Source organism: Corythoichthys intestinalis, chromosome 18 (assembly GCF_030265065.1).
Source record: "Corythoichthys intestinalis isolate RoL2023-P3 chromosome 18, ASM3026506v1, whole genome shotgun sequence".
Classification (NCBI taxonomy): Eukaryota; Metazoa; Chordata; class Actinopteri; order Syngnathiformes; family Syngnathidae; genus Corythoichthys; species Corythoichthys intestinalis.
Window position 1 is genome coordinate 45246180 of NC_080412.1, and position 21315 is coordinate 45267494.

Genomic DNA, 21315 nt, shown 5'->3' on the forward strand with positions numbered 1-21315 from the left:
AGATAGACACCTGTTGCCATTAGGGGTGGGAACCGCCGGGTACCTCGTGATTTGATTTGTGGTTCAAGGCTCACGATAACGATGATCTCACGATATGGCGATGCAACAATTATCGGAAGAGGAAATCATTCTAGGATATTCAATAAAACAACTAATAAACAGAAAAAAAACCTGAGTTTATCACTAGTAGACATCCAATCCGTTTGAAGAGGGAGGGTGGCAGCGAATGAACGAATGTTCATTCGCTGCCACCCTCCCTCTTCAAACGGCTTCAAGTCACCTCAGTGTTTTCTGCAGTTGCGCCACCAGGGGGTGGCCGTGGGCACCCCTATAAATTGGTTGGCCACCCCACTGGCCACCCCGCTTGCCAGTATATCGTTAGATTGTTGTAGCATCAGTTATGCATTTCATCCCAAATGAATGCATTTATTTTGTTTTGTCAAATGTAGGGCTGTCAAATTTATCGCGTTAACGGGAGGTAATTAATCTTTTTTAATTAATCACATGAAAATATTTATCGCAATTAACGCATTTGCGGTACGTCTCATTCACGCATTGCCGCAAACAGCCTACAATGGCGCCGTTTTACTTATATACAGAGATAAGAGGCAGTGTCAAGTGAGTGGAGTAGATACAAGCATTCATTGGGGCCGTGCATTTAATTGGCAAAAGCTTTGTCATCTCTCCCACAGCAACTATAAATATTGTGGGAAGCGACGTGGGGAAGAATGACAGGAGTTGATCTTTTTCTTAACACCCTGTAGTGCACCCAACGCAGAGAAGATATAGCAGCATTTGCAGCCACCACACACAGTCATGGTTGCACCACTTCCCATCATGCATTTGGGCAGAACAGTTAAGTCGCTACAGTATCATTTACGGAAAGCTCAACAAATACACTAGATGGCAATATTTAGTCACAATATACAAACTCACATTTATCCTTTAAGAATTACAAGTCTTTCTATCTGTGGATCCCTTTCACAGAAAGAATGTTAATAATGTTAATGCCATCTTGTGGATTTATTGTTATAATAAACAAATACAGTACTTATGTACAGTATGTTGAATGTATATATCCGTCTTGTCTTATCTTGCCATTGCGACAATAATTTACAGAAAAATATGGCATATTTTAGAGATGGTTTGAATTACGATTAATTACGATTAATTCATTTTTAAGCTGTGATTAACTCGATTAAAAATTTTCATCGTTGACAGCCCTAGTTAAATGTGCACCTTATGCCTAATATATACATAACACAATAAAACTGAATTGTTGTGGAACTCAAAATGTTGACTGGACATTTATGGACTATGCGCATTAAATCATTAGTAACATCAAATATTACACAATACACCAAAGTATATCAGTAGCTGTCTCCTCAAGTCTTTCTGATAGTTTTCCCCTAACCTTTTTACTGCAATAATGTAATGAAAACCTGAAATTATGGCTTTTAGTTTTGGCCACCCCAAGATTTTAAGTGGCCCCATCTGGCCACCCCTATGAAAAATTTCTGGAGGCGCCACTGGTTTTCCACCATATATAAATAAATTAAAATGGAACCTTCCTTCAGGTAAAACACTACTGCTTAACTCAACAACAAAAATGAAAGCTCCTTTGGGCTGCTTTAAGGCGACATAAATAAAATAAAAATGAAAATTGGGGTAAACCTCGGTTCACTCCATTTCTCACAGTTTAATTAACGTTAACAGTAGAAAACACATAGAGGACACTTCTCTCTAAGCAGTTTCTTACTTGAGTTTTGCAAGTTAGCAAATTGACACAGTTTAATGTTATGCTAACTTTGATGCAGGTCACACTTTCAGTAGCAAAATTAGTGGTGTGTTCCCCACCTCCTCAACATTGACGTCTTTTGACATTACTTACAGTGGTTGCTGCTACACTGGCCGAAAAAAAATTGTAATATCCCGCATCTTCGAAGGTGGCGGAGGAGGTGGCATGTTGTCAACATGTTGTATTTCTGTCTGGGCTATGAGTGCATGTTTGTGTGTGTGTGTGTGTGTGGGGGGGGGGGGGGGTCATATCCTCAGCATAAGTGAATTTTAAGGGCGGGCCTTGGTGGCTGAAAAGTGTCATTGCATGAAATTGACTTTCCTATATATATATAAAAGTTGTAAAGCAATAAAACTACAACAAAAATGAATGAAATGAACAAAAAAATATATTTTTATAATAGGTCAAAATTATTTTTCGAACAGATCATGTGACTAGCACCTTAGACAGTCATTTGCTTTGCATATAATTTTCAACAACAACAACAAAAATTAGCGGAGGGTAATTTTATTTTTGAAATGATTTTTTTCTTTGATTGAAAATATTTTTTGGGGGGGGACTTAATGATTTAGACACAAATGCCCTACCCATAATATGGGCCAAACACAAAAATGATTGCTTCAAATCAAAGAAAACGTTTTCAATGAAAAATAAGTGTTTAAATGCAAATTGTTCAATCTCAAATATTTTTTCGCATTCGAAAATGTTTTCTATGATTGAAATTTTTCGTTTTTTGATTGAAGTGATTTTCTTTTTGAGAAAAAAAAATATTTTTTTAAGCAACTTATTTTTTGATTGAATAATAAAGACAACATCCTAGCCAAAATGTGGCCCAAACACAAATCAACATTACTTCAATCCCCCCCAAAAAACTTGACTCCAATATAAAAAAAATCAAAGAAAAATAGCTTTCACATGCATTTTTTTGAGTTCTAAATTTATTTTTGCAAACACTTTTCTTTTTTTTTTTTATTGAAGCGACTTTTTTTTTTAATTGAAAATATATATTTTGATTGAAGCAACTTTTTTTGAATGAACAATAAAGACACATATCTACCTCCATATGACTCTGCCCAGGGGATACTATTTTTGACTGGGGTAACTACATTGGCACGACACCACATCAATGGATGACGATCTTGGCGAAAAGTATTGCCTAAGCAGCCTGATTTTGAATTCCCCTCAAGAATGATGGGAAACAAAAAACGCTCATTGTCAACTTATTATTAAAAATATTCTTGTAAGTTAATTTTATTGCTGACACTACGTTTGGGGGTCATCAGCATGTTGTGCCCCCCCCCCCGTCCCAAAAGTCAAACTCCGCTTATGATCATCAGCCAGTCAAACGTGTGTTTGAGGGGGAAAAAATGGACTGGCACATTCAGCAAATGAAAATGGGTAAATGTCAGTCTGAACGTAATGAAGGTAATTTACTTAATAATGGTATAGTCAATTCTATCCTTACAACATATGGAAAGACAATTTAAATTACCTATATAACTGAACACATTATATAATGCAAATAAGGTTGCTTAAAAGTTGGTGGGGACAATTTGAGCATCCTGAAAAGTTGCTAGTGTTATGTCCCTACCGTCCCTATGCAAAGCAACGCCCTTGGGTCAGCTCTACTTTCCCATTAGGAGTCATATTAAATATTTCACCAAAATTTTATTAGCCAGCATTTATAGGTAAACGTTAATAACTTTTCTGTTAGTGTTTTATTTGGTGCACTGACAGTAAACTACACACCCCCGCCATACATTTCTATTTATGAAATAGGTTCATATCATACTCATGTTTTGGATAGCATTTTAATTTCTTAGTCATTAAAACCGGTTTTATTTGTTTGGTGTCAATCTGTGATTCCTGGCAAATACGTCAAGTGCGTTCCTCTTTCAGACAAAATCCCCGTACCAATAAAAGGAGTTAATACAGGCAGTGGAGAACAACTTTTTGCTTTTTTGGCAAATTCGGCCATAAATTTGTATGTAGAAAACAGGCAAGCAAAGAGTAGTGCAGAAACTCAAGTATTACCTGACTGTGTGAAATGCAGGTCAGACGGAAAGAGTCGAAGCGACGACACAAAACAGATGCTCTACATTCCAAATAGACAGGAAAAATGGGCCAAAATGACAAAGTTCCCCAGAGCCGGCGTGCTGACACTGACGTCTCGTGAGTCTTCGTCTTTTGATTTCAATCGCTTACGATCCGACCTGATAAAACCGGTCCACGCAGCTCCCGGCATTAAAGGGCTTCATGTGATTCACTGTGAAGGCAGGCAAGACTGGATGAACATTTGCCTTCCTGCAGCCAGCGGCGGACACTTGAGCGCCCGCCCACTGAACTACATCAAGTTAACTCGTTGACTGCCATTGACGGGGACGAACGTCCAATCCGATAAGACTGCAAGAGGCCAAGGGGGTAGGTTTGCCTAGAGGCGGTAGGGGCATAACCAATGGCGGACTTGGCAATTTTGGCTCCTAAGGCGAACATATCCAGGGGCTCTCTTCATGGGTCAGGGGTTAAAAAGGTGAGAAGGGTGTGGAGGAAATATGTTCCGGTCCACTAGGGCTGTCTTAAACGACAAATTTTCTCCTGATTATTCAGCCACTAGTTTTATGATTAGTCGACTAATCTAATAATTTTCTTTATTTTTACTAATTTAGCAATGAAATTTTTGTTGACGCTCATTAATTCACAAAACCATTTTGGAACACTTAAATTCTTTATTAAAGTACAAATAATCATGTAAATAACAATAATTAATCACAAATAAACAATGAAGTTAAATGCTGATAGCATTTACTAGTGCAAAAGAATGGAAAGTAAACAGATTCAGAACACTGACTTTGCCTTTCATACATTATTCAAAACAATTCTTTGAAAAGAAATTCTAGTACTATTATTATAGTAATATAATAATTATTCATTGCCAATCATATTTGTCATAAAGAGTGTCATTTGAAAGCTATTCTTAGTGTAGAATCTGTATTTTGTAGTATTTACTCAACATATTATATTAATTCTGAAGTATGTGGGATTAACTCCAGAAATCGTTATTTATATGATGAACATGACGTGCTTCTTTTTTTTCAAAGGTAACTTGCTCCAGCTAAAGCTGAGGACCATAGTAAGCATATTAAAGAGCATATGACACGAGAAAAAAAGTCTTAAATGGCATTATTATGTGAATTAGAATCATATTTTGAGACGATTCGACTATATACAACAATTTAGAAAAGCACAGATGACGAGAAATTAGTTTTTTAATCTGCCGGTTAGCCGCGCCTACCATTATAGGGCTTTAGCGTCCCCAACAGGTGGATGACGTCAGCGGTAGACTGGGCTCATCAGTTTTACTATTCAGCCCATTGAGGGGGAATTATTCAGAACGAGGAAAACGCGACGAAGAGAGCCGCAAAATGTCATTGTTTCTGTCTCTTTACTTCAATATTTTTACAGGATATTCTTTTTATCCAAGTATTTTCCCCAATAGCTATATAAATGGCTTGAGAAGGACCAGTCAGCCCATCGAGGGGGAACTATTCACAACGAGGAAAACGCGACGAAGAGAGCGGCAAAATGTCATTGTTTCTGTCTCTTTACTTCAATATTTTTACAGGATAGTCTTTTTATTCAAGTATTTTCCCCAATAGCTATATAAATGGCTTGAGAAGGACCAGTCAGCTCGTCGAGGGGGAACTATTCACAACGAGGAAAACGCGACGAAGAGAGCGGCAAAATGTCATTTTTTCTGTCTCTTTACTTCATTATTTTTACAGGATATTCTTTTTATCCAAGTATTTTCCCCAATTGCTAAATAAATGGCATGTTCATGACATAACAGTCTTGTGCTGAATGGAATATGAAATAATAATGCATTTATTCAGGATGACATGGCAAAATTACTCCATAATGGTCAAAAATGTCGACTTCACCTTTACTGTCGCACCTCCCGAACGATATTTTATGACACCTAAATCGGACATATGTCATTTCCCTTCCCCGGCTTCGGAAAATCTAAACAAACCAGAAGCCGTGACAGCTAGCCGACATGCTAACCCGAACCGAGTGATGTTTCAAAGTCTTCAAAGTGGAAAATCACACATAACTATCCTGGATTATTTGACATGACGACCCGGTTGTCGATTGTCTTAGTGGATCGGCAAACTGCCCGGCGGAGAGCAATTTACAGTTCGTTCCCCGGAGGAGGGTGGCTGGATTTGTTGTGCAGCTAACGTGCTGCTGCTAATTAGCATTAGGAGAGCTTTTTACATGCCTATCAATGATCAAACGTAAGTAGTCCTTCATTTAAAGGAAGTTTGTAGTGTTTACTTTGTAATCGCTGTATTCGTATTTGACATAATACAAAACAAGATGATTACTCACTTCCTCATAAGTCCAACAGTAAATATCCACGGTGAATGGGAACCTTTTGAAACTCCAAAAAGGTGCATACGCCTCTCCCTCATACAGAATGATTTTTCTGCAGCCGTCTGGCTGGCGTGATGCGAAAAATAAACGTATTAATCCGCAAAATCAGCTGAATCCTTCGTCCTCATACACAACAGTACACTGTAGCGTGAAGAGGACGTCTTCTACCGTACACGTCACAGCGCCCTCCTTCTCAATGCAAGACCGAAGCCGGAAGTCACTCATTTTCATGGCGCGGGATTCAAAAAACTAAATAAAAATAGCGATCGCTTCCACACACATCCAAGCGGCCCATATCATTCAGGGGCATAAAATACCGCGTGTATTATGAAATAAACATGCTTTTTCGTGTCACAGGCACTTTAAAGTTATGAAATGCATTAAACACATTTACGCAAAAATATCAAGTGTCGAATAATAACACAAATACTGAACATATGAAAACTTACTTTAAAAATAAATAAATAAATAAAATAAAATACAGGAGCTGAGGACCATTTCAAAAAAAGCACTTTTATTGTTTGGACGGAACAATTACAACAAGTAATTCAATTCAATTGAAATATTTGCACCGACCGAACAAGTTTATCTTATGAATGGGAACGGTGAGCTGGACTGTTCCCATAAAAGCTGCATTGCCACTAACAAGTTAGTGGAAACAAATAAATATCGTGTGACATTGATATTCATTGCAGTATACTGTTGCCTGCATAATAAGGGCTTATTAGCCCTTAGGGTGTCCTAACTACAGCCCCACAGCAAATTATGAAAAGATGGCCCGTACAAGAAGCTTAAATTCAACCTACATTCTGTTGCACTTCTCATCTTTAACACTAGATGGAGCTAGTCACTTAAACAATGCCTCTCCATAATCTCAGGGATAAAAACTTGGCACAATGTAGGAAATTGAAGAATTCCGGCATTTTGGTTTATGTAAATTAACTTATCTAACATATAGTGGTTGTGATTTTCTTGACTATTTTTGTGTGTGTGCGTATGTGTGCTGCCACCGGACATTTTCTTTTGCAATATCCTTATACTGCTGGATAATTTTGTTGCTTGACACCATCAATTCATTTGCTGTCATTGACATTTATAGATATTAAATTCATATGAACTGGGAAGGCTGGCATTGAATGATCGTGTTTCACTCTCATTGACAGTGATAGACGTTAATGAATTTACACTTAACACGTAAGCAAAAAAAAAAAACCCTATCTTTTTACAAGATTCCGATCCTTTAACGAATGTTTGGCCCATGCATCCATTAATATTTCTGAAAGCGGCCTTTGGAAAAAAAAGATTGGACACCCCTGGCTAGTGCTGCAATTATTAATCGATTAACTCGAGTAATTCGATTATAAAAAAAAGCTTTGACTGAAATTTGGCTGCTTTGAGGATTCGTTTACGGTGATGTTGTAATGGTTAGTTTTGAAAGTATTGCATTTAGTTTTATTGATTTGGGTGGATACACTGCCCTCTAGTGGCAATTCATCTAACAACGCTAAATCCAGCTGCTCCCTGTTATTTAATCAGCGTGATGTTGTAATGGTTTGTTTTGAATGTGTTGCATTTAGTTTTATTGATTTGGGTGGATACACTGCCCTCCAGTGGCAACTCGTCTAACATGACTGAATCCAGCTGCTCCCTGTTAAGACCAACATAAGTTATGTTTTTGTTTGAGCAAATATGTTTGTTATGCTTTCGTTATTTCGTTTAGAAGTATATTTAGCAGTATTTTTGAGGGAGCATGTGTTTGAACGATTTGTTAAGCGCATTGTAAAAAAAAAATGTTAGCATTTTATAGCATTTAAGCTAGCGGACTTTTGCTAAGCAAGTTAGCCACTTGTTCTCTTGTTGTACATAGATCCTCATTTATTTTTTTGATATCATTTGAGACCAAGTTATTTTTATTTTTAAATGCTTTCAAAATGTGAATGATTGGCCCATTCATCCCTTAATATTTATGAAAACAGCCTTTGGAAGAAAAAGTTTGGACACCCCTGGCTAGTGCTGCAACGATTAATCGATTAACTCGAGTAATTCCACTAGAAAAAAGCTTCGACTCAAATTTTGCTGCTTCAAGGATTCGTTTAGAGTGATGTTGTAATGGTTAGTTTTGAAAATGTTGCATTCAGTTTTGTTTATTTGGGTGGATACACTGCCCTCTAGTGATAACTCGTCTTACATGGCTGAATCCAACTGTTCCGTTACATTAGCGTGACGTTGTAATGGTTTGTTTTGAAAGTGTTGCATTTAGTTTTATTGATTTGGGTGGATACACTGCCCTCTGGTGGTACTCGTCTAACATACCTAAATCCAGCTGCTCCCTGTTGTTTAATTAGCGTGACGTTGTAATGGTTTGTTTTGAACGTGTTGCATTTAGTTTTATTGATTCGGGTGGATACACTGCCCTCTGGTGGTACTCGTCTAACATAGCTGAATCAAGTTGCTCCCTGTTCTTTAATTAGTGTGACATTGTAATGGTTTGTTTTGAAGGTATTTCATTTAGCTTTATTGATTTGGGTGGATACACTGCCCACTTGTGGCAACTCGTCTAACATGGCTGAATCCAGCTGCTCCCTGTTAAGACCAACATAAGTAATGTTTTTGTTTGAGCTAATATGTTTGTTATGCATTTGTTATTTCGTTTAGAAGTATATTTAGCACTATTTTCGTGGGAATATGTGTTTGAAGTATTTGTTAAGCGCATTGTAAAAAAAAAAAACGTGAGCATTTTATAGCATTTAAGCTAGCGGACTTTTTTTTAAGCAAGTTAGCCATTTGTTCTTTTGTTGTGCATAGGTCCTTTAATTTTTTTTAAAATGTCATTTTCAGTTATTTTAATTCATTTTTTAATGTGTTTTTTGCTCTTGTGAAATGAAAGTGCAATCTTGCGTCGTTTGAAGAAACACTCAGGAATTTTATTTTGTATTTGCATTTAATTCTCTTTTGAAAGTGTTATCTTAGCAAGCCAAAATAAATATTATTGCAAGCAAACACTTAACAAATCTTATTCTTTACTGCAACACATTAAATGTTTGTAATCCTGTTATTTGATTATTTGAACTAACTCATGGATAGATTAATCGATTACCTAAATAATCAATAGCTGCAACCCTACCTCAGGCCTACAGTCACTGAAATCCAAGGGTATTGCCGTTTACCTGGCTGATGAGACTTTTTCCATCAGCTTCCACTCAAGGGCAAATTTGTGGAATCTGTGCAATGTTCTACTATGAAACAGTGGACCATTGAATAGACACATGCACCACCTACAGTACATGTGTATGAACAAGTGCTACATTGTAAAAAAGACTCCGGAATGCACAGAGGATCATGACAAGGTGCGGACTTTGCCTCTCATTGAAATGCAATCTAGAATTAGTTCTAGGAAAAGCAGTACGGTGAGATCTCTACAGCAAGGTTTTTGCTAGCGTCTCAGTGCCAGATACCAACGACTGCTTTCGAGAGGTCTTCGGAGACTTGACATGTCAGAGCGGTTCTGGTGGCACAAAATTGGAGTACATCACACTCAGAAATATGGCTGCTCATTCACAAAATCAGTGCAATTATATAATTTTATCACCATTATGGTTGGTTTTTAACATTTGCTCTTCAAATTCTCAAAAGGGATTGGACGTCTATCCTCGTCAATGGCACTGAAACATTTATTGCCAGCCTTCCCGGGTTTAAGGCACACATTATTTTGTACAGGTAGCATATAGAGAGACTAAAAGTGCAGCAATTAATCAATTAATCGACAACTATTTTGATAACCAGTTAATTGTTTAGGACCTTCACATTAAACTTGTCTAAATCATTGAAATTATAAAATACATATAACTTCTTAGTTGTAAATATGAAATGTATTCATTATATTGTTGATAAGTCAAAGTAGGACATGAAGCAAAATCTTTTACTTTGGAAAACAATTCACATTTTTGCTCATTTTCAAGCAATTTACTGTCTAGACTAGCTTCTTAATAATAACTAAATTGATTAATAAATGAGTTGCCAATGAATTTGATAATTGATACAGTTGAAGACTACAGTTAAGTCAGGAAGCTGTAATCAAATATTTTTGAAGGAAATAATCATCCAATTTGTCTTCATAGTCATTACAACTTTCCTAACCCGTGGGCGTTATTATGTTTTGACTAAATTGTTGTGATTTTGTCCAAAGGATGGCTTTTCCTTTGAAGTGTGATAACTAAGTCATTTATGAATATTTTTTCCACTTTCAACCACTCAAAAATGTTCATTGGCATCAGACCTATCTACGCATATATAGCTTTTATTTTTTCAATGCCCCCTATGACAGTTTTTACACAATGGCAGTTTTCTGAATCAAACTAAACTCTTGTGATTTTGTCCAAAGTATGGCTTTTTCTTTGAAGTGTGATAACTAAGTCATTTATAAATATTTTTTCACTTTCAACCACTCAAAAATGTTCATTGGCATCAGACCTATCTACACTTATAGTTGTGGTCAAAAGTTTACATACACTTGTGAAGAACATAATGTCATGGCTCTCTTGAGTTTCCAGTTATTTCTACAACTCTGATTTTTCTCCGATAGTGATTGGAACAGATACTTCTTTGTCACAAAAAACATTCATGAAGTTTGGTCCTTTTATGACTTTATAATGGGTTAACAGAAAAAGTGATCAAATCTGCTGGGTCAAAAATATACATACATGGATCTGAAAAAGCGAATCATTGACTTGAACAAGTCAGGAAAGTCACTTGGAGCCATTTCAAAGCAGCTGCAGGTCCCAAGAGCAACAGTGCAAAAATTGTTTGTAAGTATAAAGTGCATGGCACTGTTTTGTCACTGCCACGATCAGGAAGAAAAGGCAAGCTATCACCTGCTGCTGAGAGAAAATTGGTCAGGAGGGTGAAGATTCAACCGAGAATCACCAAAAAGCAGATCTGCCAAGAATTAGAAGCTGCTGGAACACAGGTGTCAGCGTCCACAATCAAGCGTGTTTTGCATCTCCATGGACTGAGAGGCTGCCATGCAAGAAGGAAGCCCTTGCTCCAAAAGCGGCACCTTTGCTGCTGATCACATGGACAAAGATAAGACCTTCTGGAGGAAAGTTCTTTGGTCAGACGAGACAAAAACCGAGCTGTTTGGCCACAATGCCCAGCAATATGTTTGGAGGAGAAAAGGTGAGGCCTTTAACCCAAGTACACCATGCCTACCGTCAAGCACGGTGGTGGTAGTATTATGCTGTGGGGCTGTTTTGCTGCCAATGGAACTGGTGCTTTACAGAGAGTAAATGGGATAATGAAGAAGGAGGATTACCTTCAAATTCTTCAAGATAACCTAACATCATCAGCCCGAAGATTGGGTCTTGGGCGCAGTTGGGTGTTCCAACAGGACAATGACCCCAAACACACACCAAAAGTGGTAATGGAATGGCTAAATCAGGCTAGAATTAAGGTTTTCGAATGGCCTTCCCAAAGTCGCATTGAGAACTTGTGAACAATGCTGAAGAAACAAGTCCATGTCAGAGAGCCATCAAATTTAACTGAACTGCACCAGTTCTGTCAAGAGGAGTGGTCAAAGATTCAACCAGAAGCTTGCCAGAAGCTTGTGGATGGCTACCAAAAGTGCCTAATTGAAGTGAAAATGGCCAAGGGACATGTTACCAAATATTAGCGCTGCTGTATGTATATTTTTGACCCAGCAGATTTGATCACTTTTTTCTGTTCACCCATAATAAAGTCATAAAAGAACCAAACTTCATGAATGTTTTTTGTGACAAAGAAGTATCTGTTCCAATCACTATCGGAGAAAAATCAGAGTTGTAGAAATAACTGGAAACTCAAGAGAGCCATGACATTATGTTCTTCACAAGTGTATGTAAACTTTTGACCACAACTATAAGTGTAGATAGGTCTGATGCCAATGAACATTTTTGAGTGGTTGAAAGTGAAAAAATATTTATAAATGACTTAGTTATCACACTTCAAAGAAAAAGCCATACTTTGGACAAAATCACAAGAGTTTAGTTTATTAGGTTTTATTTTCTTTCTTTTTTTTTTTAATGCCCCCTATGGACATTAATAGCAGTAGTATTCTAATAGCAAAACTAACTATGCTGTATACATATATATATATATATATATATATATATATATGTATATATATATATATATATGTATATATAAATAGGGCTGTCAAAATTATCGCATTAACGGGCGGTAATTATTTTTTTTAATTAATCACGTTAAAATATTTGACGCAATTAACACACATGCCCCGCTCAAACAGATTAAAATGACAACGTCATGTCCATTTGTTACTTGTTTTTTTGTGTTTTGTTGCCCTCTGCTGGCACTTGGGTGCGACTGACTTTATGGGTTTCAGCACCATCCATGAGCATTGTGTAATTATTGACATCAACAATGGCAAGCTACTAGTTTATTTTTTGTTTGAATTTTTACAAATTTTATTAAAAAGAGGGGTTTTAATATAAAATTTCTATAACTTGTACTAACATTTTTTAAGAACTACACGTCTTTCTATCCATGGATCGCTTTAACAGAATGTTAATGTTATTGCCATCTTGTTGATTTATTGTTATAATAAACAAATTCAGTCCTTATGTACAGTATGTATATATCCGTCTTGTGTCTTATCTTTCCATTCCAACGATAATTTACAGAAAAATATGGGATATTTTATAGATGGTCTGAATTGCGATTAATTTTTAAGCAGTGATTAACTCGATTAAAAATTTTAATTGTTTAACAGCCCTAATATGAAATAAAAGTCTAATTTCAATATTTCATATGACATCGTTAGAGGCCCAAATAAGTCCATCGGTCGTGACAACAAGCTTTCTTTGCAAGCAAATTCATGTATTGGCTTTTGGCGCCCCCTAGTGACTTTTGGGTGTTAAGCCTCTCAACGCACAAATTCCTCTATTTCCATGTTTTTGACACGCCAAAGAAGTGATTGCATGAGTAATCACGGAAAATGCATTATAACACATCAGGTTTACAGCATATCAAAAAATATGATTTATAATGGGAGTCAATGAGCCAGAACATGGCATTATTACAAGAATTTAGTGTGAATCTCCCCAGCCTGTTTGCAATAAGTTAGAAATTGCAGCATTGCCATTTTGATCCTTACATATTTTTACTATCCTGGGGAAATATTAATTCCCTCGTGTAATTTTTCCAATGCTTGATCTAACCCAGAAAAAAAAAAAAACGTTTAAAAGCCAGAATATGGACAATAACAACGACGGGAACAACTTCAAGGTAAATTGTGAAGGTAATTGAAAAGTGATTTAATCGATTAATCGTTCGACTAATCGATTGCTAGCAAACCTAAGAATATAACGTACTAGCATGGTACAGCATCTTTCTAGCTTTTTGCTTCATATCCAGAAAGTCCTTTGTTTTGATAAAGAGAAAAAAAAGCTACATAACATTTTAGAGGATTACGCACCAAGACACATAAAATAATTCATTTCCCGATATAAAACAAACTTTTTGTAACATTTGGAATATCTTTGATATTGTCCCTTACTCGTCATGTCCTTTAATGAGCAACGGTCAATGTCGCCGGTCGTCACAAGAGGGCGCTCGCACAAAGGGCTGGCTGCCGCTGGCCCGGTGAGCAACTTCAGAGAGGAGGCCACTCACTAACGTTAGCCTCTTTAGCTAGTGGCTAGCTCGGCGGCTAACGAGCGAAGCAAAACAACAGTTTGTCTTCATGCCGCCGGTCCCGTTCGGGCCATGGCGGAAACACGCTGTTCGCAGCTCGAATGCGGTGAGTTCTTCTTTCGTTTCTTCCATACGGAAGCATTTGCACTTTTCCCGGCGTTTTGCATCGGCGTGCCAGTTAGCGAGCTAAGTAACAGAGTGCGAGCCATATCTGATGTAGCATTAGCGCGGCTCAACAGTAACAACACATCCCCGCTCTCTCCTCCCCAGAACTATATTACCTCATCGCCAGGTTTCTGCAATCTGGCCCTTGTCAAAAATCAGCAAAGGTAATTCCAGAGACGCCAACATTTATCATAAACGGTTCGTTCCAATCAAATTGGCTAGCCTAGCGCTAGCAGCTAACGTTGAATCCGTGTGTGCCCGTTGTTAGATTCTGGTCGAGGAGCTGGAGGAGTATGAGGTAGGTTGACACCAACTTTCTGCCTTTTATTTCGTGCGGCATGTCCGATCCTTGCCTCCTATTTGGTAGTTTTATGGGTCATAGTTCAGCTTGGTTTTCCAGAGTTTCGTCAAAGCAAAACGTAAACGAGAACGGAGGCCATTGTTTTCGCGATGTCTCTTAACGACAAGTTTTAATCTTTAGTTGATTCCACAACGATGGACGTGGGACGGAAATAAATATAAACGGACCTTCCAAGATTGGGTGAGTGAGATTTTTATTTATTATTTAATCATATCGAGACATTTTTTTATTCGATAACTGCCTTTGCGTTGATTTAGGAAAAAATGACATGAAACCTTTTGTACAAGTTAAGTTTGGAGCGATGTTTGAATTTGAACATTTATTTTATTATCGGTGTGCTAATCAATCGCCATGGCTTGCTATTGTGTAGGGTAGGAGGAGGAGGAGGGGCTACTCGTGTGAAAGGCCGTGATTGGTTGAACTGAGCTGTCAGTTATGACTTCAGCCAATGAACGTCCGACTTTGAATGTAGAGCCAACAGCAAGAGGAGTAGGGAAGCCGCTCTTGAGCTTCTGCTGTATCTAAGGCTAAAGTCTGCAAGAGGAAGACTAGCAATTATATACAATAAAGCTAAATACTAAACACAATAATTTATACACTGCAATGCTTCAGATTATATACGTATCATTTACTGCACTATACATTATAGCAAAGCTGTATACTCCAGTTGCCCTACCTTAATACCTTAGTGATATCAGGCTGTATGAAATGGATTGAAATGGATATGTATAGATGCGATGAGTATATGTTTTAACTAGTAATGTTTTAGTTCGTAGTCATAATTATGAACTAATTCACTGCCATTGACGAAGGCAGACCTCCAATGCATTTTAACTACAAGCTCGCTGCCAGTTGAAAGTGAGCGAGATCTATAGTAGCCAAAGTAGGGCTGGGCGATATGGCCTTCAGCACTACCTATCACAGTAAATTGAGAAGATTTACCTCGATGATGATAAATGACGATAAATTCGCCCAAGCGGACTGTTGTATAATTCGAACATCTGAATTATTGCATGAAATACAAATGAACAGTTTCTCATTGATTTATTTACCAGCTTTCAATTTAACATATTTAATAATTGTACATGCAGTCTAAACATTAAAGTAGGGCTGCAGCTATCGAATATTTTAGTAATCGAATAATTGACTGAAAATTCTATCGATTAATCGAGTAATCGGATAAAACTTTTTTTCTTTTTTTTAGGTAAAGAGCAATTATAAATATACATGAGAAAAAAAGACATTTAATCCAATATTGAACCATTTTCAGTCAAATCCATTTCTTTATTTTCGATATATATTGTTGAAAACAGCCAACAATTGCATCAAAGTTGCGACTAGAAAAAAAATTAACTGCTTTCACTCAAAAAACTTCTAGATCTTATTAAAAAAAAACATATTTCTTACCTAAAAATGTAATTACGCTTGATAACACACATCACTTGAAAGCTACGTGTTTTTCCCACGTGTTTCAATTTAATTTCCATTTGTGTCGAGCTATTTTTAAGTTCTAGTTAAGTTTTAAGTTAGTCTAAACTGTACGTACTGATAGGATTTTGAGTTTTTGCAGTATTCAAAATAAATGTATGATACCTGCTGTATTGGAGCACATTAGGGACCAGTGCTACTTGGTGTTTTATTCAGCAATGACTACTGAGCTAAAACTGACAGTTAGCTTTATTATGTTTTAATTTTACACCCTCATCTCTCTACAGCGCTGTGTTTTTACAGATTAAATAAAGCCTGTATGTAAGACACGTTAGCAACGCATCGACAGTAGTCATAATCAATAGAAACCTAGCCCTCTGAAGGGCTAACGTTACATGAGCGAGTGACAGTAACATTATATTTATTAACGATGAGAAGTCTACTGCTTAAAGATGGCGGCTGTTTACTAAAGCTGCCCAGACTCGGTCGAGTCTGTTATTTCGCATCTAGTCCTAAATGCATGCGATATCTATGAGACACATCGGACACTACCTGCTACCACACTAGCATCATGCGGGCGTAGTTTTTAGCAACGTCGGTGTGGTTTGTAGCGGCTGTCAGCTGCAGTAAGTTTTTTTTTTTTTTTTTAAATTGGTTTATCCTCTACGCACGTGACGTCAGCGCGTTGTCCCGCATTAAAAGTAGTCCGGGCAAAACGTGATGCTTAGAGCTGGCAAAATTAGACGATTCCTCGAGGTGAATAAAATTACTCGGATCCGTTTTTAAACTCGAGTTACTCGAGTTGCTCGAGTATTCGTTTCAGCTCTACATTAAAGATATAAAAAAAATCTTGTCATCAATAAGCATTCAAGTATGAATATTTATAACACATTGTATGACTTGAACTACAACATAAATATCAATATGGGCACTGTGCAAAAATGTCATTGTAACACAAATGACTTGCAGCAAGAGGGGCTCGAACAGTACACTTCAGGGTATCAGACAACTTTCTGTTAATTGCTGCTGATACATGATTACTCAACACAAGTTTTTACTTGAAGGTTTCAGGTTCTTTTCCCCAGAGCATTTTCTGAAATCCCACGCAAACATGAACCCCCACACACAGACACATTAAGCTATACTGCTCTAACTCTTATGCCAATGAAACATTTAAGATGTTATGATGGCAGTAATGACACAGAATAGAGCAAGCACATACAGAAAAATAGCTGTGGCCATTGAAATGTCATGTTATGGGCTAGACTCTTAGATTATACTTTATGCTTAATGCTGTACCATCATAAAAGCAATCAGAGAAATCACAAACACACAGATATACAAAATAAGGTGATAAACTGATTGCCAGATGCAGTCCGTGCCCAATCCACTCTTTAAGTTCACCCGCTTCAACAAGGTTAGAGCCGCTGTCACAGGTGGTGATGGCGACTTCACGTCCCACGTGGAGAGCATTTTTTATTCAGGGCCTGAGCGACCATTTCACCCATGTGGTCGTCTGAGAAATAGCATGTATCCAGCAGCTCCCACATGTTGTCTATGAAATGAACCGCCAAACTGATGTAGGTGGTTTTTCGTCCTCCTCAAATACAACATTTTTCCAGACCTCCAGCGTCGAGTTCTTTCTTGGCACCAACACCACACTATGAGCGTCGACTAGTACTCTACTCGAAATGCCTGTTGTATGGGTACCGGTATCCGATTCACTATTATCCGACTCTTTATCACGTTCACTTGTAGCGTTAGCCACTAGCGTTAGCGTACCAGGCTTCTGATACCTACTGGTAGCCACGTGACTTCACACGTAAGCACACTGGCTGCTTTCTTAAAGGCGAACAAGCATAGCCAAACAACACATAGTCAAAGCGGGTTGAAAAGACTTTTTTTTCGTTTCATTAAAAAAAAAAAAAAAAAAAAAAAAAAAAAACATAGTCAAAATTACGTCAGTCATAATGAACCATCTCTGTAAACTGCCCGGCTCGAAGTCATTGTCAACGAAACATGGTTATTTACCGCCATGATTTATGGCGACACTGCTTGGTCATTGTATCATTACTCATTTATCATATTTTATGTGTCATACAATCAATAAAAGTCAGTTTTGTGTGTCTTACAGATGATTTTGAATGAGCACATTCCCGCGGACTATATGCTGCGTGTATGCAAGCGAATCGGCCCACTTATAGAGAAGGAGATCCCATCCAGTGTTTCCGGAGTCCAAACACTCCTCGGCTTGGGTAGACAGTCGTTGCTTCGAACTACCAAAAGTAATTATTCATATTTTTTTATCTAGAAAACACACTTGTCAGTGTTTGTCATGTGCATGTTTTGCAAAAACTACATAACGGTTATCAATTGTTTAACTATAGGCTGTAGTCATAAAGTATGCAGCGGCTCAGCTGTTGCTGCCCTCCACAGAGGACGTCCACCAGAACCTCCAGTAAACAATGGATTTTCCACCAATGTTGGTGCGTATTACAAGATCATCTATATTACTTCCACACATTCGTTTAATTTCCACACAGTTAATCATTGGAAGAAATGTGCATTAAAACCAAAAATCATACGCTGAAAGTTGGACTATCAATACTAAGTACAGTGCTGACCAAAAGTATTGGCACCCCTGCAATTCTGTCAGATAATGCTCAATTTCTTCCAGAAAATGATTGCAATTACAAATGCTTTGGTAGTAATATGTTCATTTATTTTGCTTGCAATGAAAAATGGGGAAAATAATTAAATCATTATCATTTTACAAAAATTCCAAAAATGGGCCGGTCAAAAGTATTGGCACCCTCAGCCTAATACTTGGTAGCACAACCTTTAGACAAAATAAATGCGAACAACTGGTATCCATTAATGAGTTTCTTACAATGCTGTCAAGTTCAAAAATAGACCCTTAGGTAGACATTTGTAAAATTACCCAAAAATAAGGAGAGAAGACACTCAGTTTTCTTGGCCAAGGAGAGCAAAAGAGTGACTAGACAGAGGAATGCTAGATTACTCTGTATAGTCACCAAAATTGATCTCAAGAAAAACCCTCCTTAGGCAAGGCAAGGCAAGGCAAGGCAAATTTATTTATATAGCACAATTCAACACAAGGCAATTCAAAGTGCTTTACATCACATGAAGATCATAAAAATCACATTTAAATCAACACAACGTAGAAACGAAGACAAAAGATCGCATTTAATCACAGAATAAAAATAAATAAATAAAATAAAAATAAAACAAAAACTACTACTAATAATAATAATTGAAATCAGCAATGGAGATGAAAACAAGAGGAATAGAAAGCAGGTAGATTGAAATATATAGACAGTTATAGATATGCAGTGCTAAACAAAAGCGTTTTTAGCCCTGATTTAAAAGAGCTAACAGTTTGAGCATACTTCAGACGTTCGGGTAACTTGTTCCAGAGGTGAGGAGCATAATAACTAAATGCTGCCTCACCCTGCTTGGTTCTTGTTCTTGGAACATGCAGAAGACCGGTTCCAGACGACCTTAGGGGTCTAGATGTCTCATAGGACTCTAACAAGTCAAGCATGTATTTTGGTCCAAGGCCATTAAGTGTTTTGTAGACGAGCAGTAGTATTTTATAGTCTATCCTTTGACTTACTGGAAGCCAGTGTAGCAATTTCAAAACTGGTGTAATGTGGTCCAGCTTCCTTGTATTTGTGAGGACTCTGGCTGCAGCATTCTGTACCAGCTGCAACTTCCTGACTGATTTTTTTATCAAGACCTGTAAATATACCGTTGCAATAGTCCAATCTGCTGAAAATGAATGCATGCATAAGTTTTTCCATGTCTTGTTGAGTCAGAAGCCCCTTAATTCTGATTATATTTTTTAGGTGGTAATAAGCGGATTTAGTGACGGACTTTAAATGGCTATCAAATTTTAGGTCTGAGTCAATAATTACGCCAAGGTTTCTGACTTGATTTGTAGCTGTAAGTGACATTGTGCTAAGTTCGCTGCTTATCTTTGACCTTTCCTTTTTTGGCCCAAAAATGATCACCTCTGTCTTCTGCACATTTAACTGGAGAAAATTCCGGCACATCCATTCATTGATTTGATGAATGCATTTGCTCAGGGTGACTAAGGGACTATAATCATGTGGGGACACAGAAATGTACAGTTGTGTGTCATCTGCATAGGCGTGATAGGAGATGTCATACTGTTCCATTATCTGAGCTAACGGAAGCATATAAATGTTAAATAAGAGTTGTCCAAGAATTGACCCTTGAGGGACTCCACATGTGAATTTGGTTCGTTCTGACTGATAGTTTCCGACTGACACAAAGAAATTCCTATCATGTAAATAGGATGTGAACCACTGAAGAATAGTGTCAGTAAGCCCTACCCACTGTTCCAATCCCGCTGAGTAGTATGTTGTGATCAACCGTGTCAAATGCGGCGCTGAGATCCAATAGTAGCAGAACAGATGATTTGCCTGCATCGGTATTCCGACGAATATCATTTAGGACTTTGATAAGCACAGTCTCGGTGCTGTGTTGTGGTCGAAATCCAGACTGAAATGAGTTAAAAAGATTGTTTTGCATCATATAATTCTGGATCTGTTCGAACACAACCCTTTCGATAATTTTCCCCAGGAATGTCAGATTTGATATTGGCCTGTAATTACTAATGGTTGAGGCATCCAGATTAGGTTTTTTTAGGAGAGGTTTTATTACTGCAGTTTTTAAAGTCTGAGGAAACTCTCCTGTTTGGAGAGAAGTATTTATAATTACCTTACTATTTTTATTTAGGGGTTTGTCCTAACACAGAAGGGTGCCGCCCTGAGGGAGGGGGGGAGCAAGCTGGAGACACCCATGTGATTTTGGTTGGCTATGTGTGAGCATGTAGGTGGAACTAACTAAGTACACGTGTGTAAGCAAAGGCACATGTAAAAAAACGGTCAAAATGACCCAGACACTTCAGTTATGCAACGCTGCGGCCATGGAAGATGTCCTCGAATGGAAAATTGTCCTCGAAGGTCTAGACGAAAGTCCAGACACCAGGTGCTGAAGATGTCTCGGAAGGTCTAGTTACGCAATGATGCGGCCATGAAGCAAGGCAGTTGTCATCCCGACCCTCTTTACTCTTTGTAACACTTAAACATTATACTGCAACCTAGTATAGCAAGCAATAATAATTTACTGGTTATATCAATAAGAGAAAAATATGGCAATATGTATTATTTATGGTATATATGAGCACAAGCAAATCAATCGGGCAAATATTTAATCAATCAACCCTCGATAATTACCTCAACTAATGCTCTGCTGGAATTTTAGACCATTCTTCTTTGGCCAACTGCTCCAGGTCTCTGAGATTTAAGGGTGCCATCTCCAAACTGTCATTTTCAGATCTCTCCACAGATATTCGATGGGATTCAGGTCTGGCCACCTTAGAAATCTCCAG

At 37.7% G+C, this 21315-nt stretch overlaps 2 protein-coding genes across 4 annotated transcripts in view; one reads left to right on the plus strand and one right to left on the minus strand.

Annotated features, from left to right (window-relative positions):
* npas2 (neuronal PAS domain protein 2) overlaps nt 1-4101 on the minus strand; it is a 120428-nt gene extending 116327 nt beyond the window's left edge. For both annotated transcript variants that reach the window (XM_057821837.1, XM_057821835.1), the window contains exon 1: nt 3833-4101. The gene's annotated coding sequence lies outside the window, so the exon portion shown is untranslated. The remainder of the gene's footprint in view (nt 1-3832) is intronic.
* Nucleotides 4102-13811: 9710 nt separating this feature from the next.
* The window catches only part of brwd3 (bromodomain and WD repeat domain containing 3), a 40753-nt gene continuing 33249 nt past the window's right edge, over nt 13812-21315 (plus strand). For both annotated transcript variants that reach the window (XM_057821828.1, XM_057821829.1), the window contains exons 1-6: nt 13812-14027; nt 14192-14250; nt 14355-14384; nt 14568-14627; nt 18010-18160; nt 18263-18361. In XM_057821828.1, coding sequence (XP_057677811.1) covers nt 13994-14027; nt 14192-14250; nt 14355-14384; nt 14568-14627; nt 18010-18160; nt 18263-18361 — 433 coding nt within the window. In that variant the 5' untranslated portion in view covers nt 13812-13993. The remainder of the gene's footprint in view (nt 14028-14191; nt 14251-14354; nt 14385-14567; nt 14628-18009; nt 18161-18262; nt 18362-21315) is intronic.